Here is a 6000-nt window from a genome sequence, read left to right on the forward strand (position 1 = left end):
CCTCTGTGGCACACCTGCTAACCTCCTACAGGGTTAGGTGTGAGTGGCAAAGCCCATGGAATGTGTTCTACTGGTAGGACAGGGGCTGCAGCCTATGCTGAGGGCTACATGGCTTGGCAGATGACGCCTTTGCAACATCCTGACACAATATCTTCCTCTGGAGCATGTGTTGCAGTCCAAGATTGTCCATTTGGTACCTCTGGAAGCTTCTTCCAAATGAGGCTGTGATGGGACTACTGATTGCTGGTGGTTGTTGATGGGACTGTTGGTAGGTTGCCTTCCAGCACTGTCAGCATGGCAGCTGAGGTTGAAGGCATCCAAAGTGATGAGTCCCTTGACCCCGGTGCAGCAGTTCCAGCACTTTGGTTAAAAGCAGGAACACTTTTGATGTGGTCAGACCTGCCTTTCCCTGTCCAGTTCAATTACACCTAGTAAAGTCAGAATCTTGGAGGGGTTTAGGAGTGCAATTACTATTGAAATATCTTAACCGTACACAGGACTAACAGGATTTAAGTGCTACGTGGGTTTTGGAGGATCAGGCCCTGAGGTGTGCTGGAGTGGGGATGCTGTGGTGGGGAGGACACTGGGGCAACTTGCTGCTTTCTGAGAACACTAGATACATCTTGGTGGGGCTGTTTTGGTCTCTCCCAACTCAGTCATGTGGGGCAACATCAACGGAGGCTGCCAGTGGAAAAAAATGGAGACTGCGGCAACACCTTGTCATGGGAGAGCCTTGGGATCCTTGGGATGGGTCATTGATGTTGCTGGATGGGACTGTTGGCAACCCCCCGGGGCAGCTGCTTATGGCAGAAAATAAGGCAAGCACCGACAGGGTATTTCTGACCAAAGACGCTCCGAGAAGGTTTTAGCAGGGAAGGATTTGGGTGTGGGTTAAAAAAGGTCACGCCACGGGTACTGTCAAGTGTCACAGAAATTCAGGAGCAAAAATGTCCTGTGGTTTACTGCTCTTTTTCCCCATTGTCCCTGCCACCACCTGTCCTGTGTCCCTTGTGATGCCGCTGTGAGCTGCATGTGTGTTTTGGAGGGGTCCCCTGGGCAGCACCCACCGCCTCACCCAGTGGGTGTCCAAACAGGGGCTGGCGTTAGCACCGGCCCCGCCAGCGGGGTCGCAGCAGATCCGAAGCCGCCTCTCGGCTCAGCTGAGCTTGGCTCGCGTTCAGCAGTCTTTTGCTGGAGCACCAGATTCCTCCTCGGGAAGTGTAATATTCGTGAGGGAGACACGTTAATTAACAAACCGTCTGCTCCCTGCTCTGGCATGTGAGTAGGTGGTGTTACCTCTGGAATTAGGCTGAAATCTGTTCGGTATTTAGGTGCATTTGATTTGCAAGAGCTTGGAGGCCCCTTAAAGAGCACCTCTGAAGCACTTTGAGCTACACACAACCTTGATATTATGTGTTTTCTCTCTATAGGTCTGGGGTGTGCAAAGAGACCTCATTCCCAAGCTGGTAGCCCCCAACCATCTGAATAAACTGTGGGCAGGTGACTGCCAGCATTCGGAGCAGATCCCATTGGTTATGAGTGCATCCCCCCTGCTGGCTGAGCATCTGCTAACAGGTCCATAATTGTCTGACTTTGTCATGACGGAAAGTCACTCAGGGAAAGCTTATTCTGAAATTGCACTTTCTCTTTCCCAGTTACGCGGCATGGCTGATCCCGTGGCTTCACTGCTGTCCCCAGAAGAATATTATTGTCTCCGTTAGCCTCTCTCCTCCCCATCTCCAGCTCAACCAAATGATTGAGAGTCATAAACCCAAGGGAAACATTTCAGCCTGTTATTGGACCCTGAAAGCATGAAAGTGAACACAAAAAGGTAAAAATGCCATCAAACGCACTTAAGTTAAAATCAGTTCTTGGCTATTTCCACCACTGATCTGGTTCCAATGCTACTATCTAGTCTTCAAGTATCAGTAAGTTTTGGCAACTTCTTTAGAGCACGAGGATCTCTGGAATTCAGCTTTTTTCCTGAATCTTCGCAAGAAGTTTCCCCCTTCTTCTAAATTCCAGGAGTAAGAAGGTAAAGAGTGAAGATGCAAAACAAATCTTGTGTTGTAGCTGAGAAGCAGAAGTCTCTTCCCTTTTGTCAATGATTTCCAATGGTTTCAACTTTTTTTTTTTCCACTGAAAAAAAAAATGAAAGGAAAAAGGGGAAGAAGCAATGAAAAGGCCAAATGTTTCATTTTCTGGTTAATCTCTTGAGAATTTTAAAGACTAAAGAAGTGGTTCATGCTGAGTTCTGGAAAAAGGAAGAGAAATTCCATTTCTGCATGTGATTCCTCCCCCATCCCTTGAAATAATTCATCCTGCCTTAAATTAAAACATTTGATTTGGAAACTGGAGCAGAAGGTGAGTGTTTGTGGGTGTGTTGGCAGGGGCATCCTGAGTGGATAAAAGCTTTTGGAGGAGCAGCGTGAGCCCCAGCGCTGCAGAATGAGCCATACTGGGACTCGCTTTGGGTAAAACCACAGCGGGTGTTGCTGGGGTGGACAAGGAGGTGAAGATACCAGCCCAGAAAATCTTTAAATGCTTCCAACGCAGGAGCAGCCCCACTCCTGTTAATCTGGGGGCTCATCCCAGCTGCTCTCACTGGGTCTGCGGGATCCCCTGCTCCCCACGTCAGCGATCCAGGCACCCAGTATTCCCTGGGATGGCTCCCTGCCCTCTCTGCCTGGGTGTTTTGCTGGGCATCAAAGGGGCTGGAGGGAAAACCAGGTTGTAATGAGGAGTGTGTGCCCCCTGCCCTGCCAGAGCCCCTCCAAGAAGACGTTCATCACTTTTCACCTTTCTCTCATTCAGATGAAGGCTGATGCTTCCACACGCATCCCTGCTCAGGACCATGCAGGTCTCCCCTGCGAGACCTTGATGTCAGGGCTGATGGAGGCTTTGCTGAGCCCATGAACTCCTGGTTTTCCCTGCCATGAGGGTGCTCCAAAGCCCGGCTCAACAAGAGGGACTGAGCATGGTCAGTTTTTTCCTTCCTGCCTTTTCTGAGCCTTTTCCCACCAGTGTCACCCAGCTTACCAAACATCAGCCATCTGGTGCTGCTTCTTCACAGCACTTTACTTGGAGCAAAGGTGTGGGGTGCCAGCAAGCTCTGTGAGCAGTGAGGTATTGTTTGCTGGCACTTTCAGAAGTAAATTCTGCAGCAGGGGACTGCTGTTGTGCCTGCTTTCCCCAGCTGATGATGTCGGGGAGGAGAAGGCACATCGGGAGAGAATGACTTCATGGAGCTACTCCGGGAATCGGTCACCCCCTCCTCGCGGCAAGGGCTGCTGGAAAGGAGCCCAGGGCGAGCGCTGCCAATGATGTCTTCATCCTCATACCCCATTACAGGCAGCGTTTGCAAATGCTGAGGCAACGCTCTCCATTGAGGAGCCAGCTTGGCTTTTGGTGGCTCTGCTCAAAGCCCCAAGAGCCTCACGGTGTGTTTTGGCTTGTGAGTCACAGTGCTGGGTTTGAATGGCTCTGGCGGAGCTGAAGAGGTAAAAGCTGGCAGTTTGACTGATTTCCCTGAAGTAAATGAACTGCCTGAATGATGAAGCTTGTATGGCTGTTTCTGGACCCCATAGCCCTACAAGATGAGGTTTTCCTCATTTACAGACGTAGTGATGTTCTCCCGCTGCACCTGAAGCACAGAGGGGATCTCATGCAGCTCAGCTCCCTTGGGCTGAATCGGTCGCTGGCAGAACAAACCCAGGTCTCGGCACGCTGTGAGATATCCCTGCAACCCATGGGCACAACAGAGGAGCATTACAGAAACACTCCAGTCCTGGTGCAAGGGCTGCGTGTGGCCAGAACGCCTCTGCTGGGCGTTGTGCAGAGAGAAGCCCCATCCCCTGTGGTACGGGGCTGTTTTTGCAAGGGCAAGAAGCGGGTTCATCAAAAGGCATCTCTACTGGCGTGCTAAAAATGCTTTTAAATGATCTGGTTTGCATTGGGAACAGGGAGAAACGCAGAATGGCTGCTTCCTGTAAGCTGTTTCATGTGAAACACCACAGGATGGAAGGAATTAATTCATTTCACTGTCTTCATCGAACAGGTGCAGGCCACAGCCCTGGAAAGCGATTGATGGGGCTGTGGAAGGCAGTTGCCTCCCTTGCTTTGATCCAAACAAGTGCGAGGATCCATGCTGGCTGTCCGGAGACCTGGGGTCACACCGGCATCCTGCAGTGCCTGAGATGAGAGATGAGAGATGGCTTCTCTTTGAAGTCAGGATCAATAATCCATGAAAATAAAACTTGGGGAAAAAAAATAAATAAAAGGCAAGACCTCCTCCTGTCTCCTCCTCTGCTGGGGAAGATGTGGCAAAGCCTTTGCTAAGTTCAGGTTAGCACTTTAAGAACAGTGATGATTTCTAGCAGCCTGTCTTCTAGGTAAGGAACCCATTTCAAGCCTGTGGTTAATTATATTAAATAACTATGAGATTTAGTTCATTTACCCTGCACTTTTTCATGCCCTGGGTGACCATGTCATGTCAAGCACAAGACAAAGCAATTAGGGGAGGTAGACTCCATGCCCAGCACCACTACTGGGACATCACTGTGCCTTGGACCTGCACCAGCTCCTCTGCTCGATGACAGAGCACTCAGAGGTGTCAAGGGTCATGCTGGCCACATGCTGAGCATCTCCAGCAGGAGGTAACGCAGCGGTAGCATCCGGAGTGCTCTGGGAGCCCTGGGAAGCTGTGGTGCGCGGCCGGGAGCTGTTGCATCTTGCTGTGTAATGAAACCCTGCCGCACCTGTGCAAATATCCCCGTAGCCTGGGGCTTGGGTGGAAATGTGTTGGATCATTAAATCAAGCTACTTAAGAGCTACTTGAAGATGGAAGATGTGAAATCAGGCATATAAAATGGCAATCGTGTCTAGACGATTCCCTGAGCATCTGCCTGCCTCAAAACAGAGCTGTTGTTCACAGTGACTCTGGTTCTTGGCTTCTGCCCCTGGGGTGACAGGCAGAGCTTGCTCACGTGGAAAGCCCGGCTAAGCCTCCGCTCAGTCTTTGCAGAGCAGTTGGGGCTTGCCTGAAAAGGCCAGCATGTCACCTCGCATTGAGGAACCAGCCAGTGAGTTCAGGTTGATGCCTGCTAGGGCAGGTCCTAAGGGGCATCGAGGAGAGGTGTGCGAATCTGGGACACAGGGTCTCGAGGTAGAATTGGTCCTGCTTTGTGGAAACATTCACGTTGCTTTTAGAAAGGCTCTGCTTTAGCTCTCCGCATTTGTGCTTCCTCTTGGTCTCCTTCCGCTGGACTGAAATCCCAAGGAACTGGGAAGGAAGCTGGGTAGGAGGAAAAGCCTTTTAATGCAAAAGGAGTCACAGGGTGAACTGACATGTGCCCTGGCCTCCTGTATTTGGCAACTTCCTTAGAATGGTGCTGCATGCCACCCAGAAGGCTGTTCGAGCATCTCGCTGCCTGTGTGCGTCCCTGGGGCGTTCTGTGTTGCTCCCTGCTTCCCAGGGCACAAGAACTCCTGATAGCCAGGAACCCTGCACTGGGGTTTAGTAACGCAACAGCTTCTCCTTTGGTAGTCAAGGCTGCAAGGCAGCAAGCTCCTTGCAGGGGAGATTTCATGCTACATGTTCATCCTACAGCTCCTCCATGGAGAATGACATATCTTGCATCGAGGCAAGATCCTGGGAGCAACAGTTTTCCCTTGGAGACTTGTGCAGAGCCGGAGCAGCTCCTGAGCTTGGTGCCTGCTCCACGTCAGGCCACACTGGTACAGGGGTGACGGGGCACCCAGATTTTGGCTGGCAGGAGCAGCCAGCCCACTGGTGCGATGGAGGCTGCAGGATCCTGCTACAAGTCCTGCTCAGCTGCTTCTTTCAGAGGAGCTGTCTGCTCTGGTGCAGGGCAGGGCCGGAGACCATTTACTGGTGAGGAGGAGAGGAATGGGTTCAAAAGTGGATGTTTTGGGAGTGATTTAGCCTCAGAACATCTCTTTGGGATAGCTGTGGGGGACAAGCTGTTGGTACCTTGATGG

At 51.2% G+C, this 6000-nt stretch overlaps 1 protein-coding gene across 1 annotated transcript in view; it reads left to right on the forward strand.

Annotated features, from left to right (window-relative positions):
* The window catches only part of POC1A (POC1 centriolar protein A), a 68524-nt gene extending 66172 nt beyond the window's left edge, over positions 1 to 2352 (forward strand). Inside the window, exons 10-11 of the mRNA XM_071813080.1 lie at positions 1431 to 1575; positions 1656 to 2352. Coding sequence (XP_071669181.1) covers positions 1431 to 1575; positions 1656 to 1672 — 162 coding nt within the window. The 3' untranslated portion in view covers positions 1673 to 2352. The remainder of the gene's footprint in view (positions 1 to 1430; positions 1576 to 1655) is intronic.
* Positions 2353 to 6000: the final 3648 nt, after the last annotated feature.

Source organism: Patagioenas fasciata, chromosome 10 (genome assembly GCF_037038585.1).
Source record: "Patagioenas fasciata isolate bPatFas1 chromosome 10, bPatFas1.hap1, whole genome shotgun sequence".
NCBI classification, from domain to species: domain Eukaryota; kingdom Metazoa; phylum Chordata; class Aves; order Columbiformes; family Columbidae; genus Patagioenas; species Patagioenas fasciata.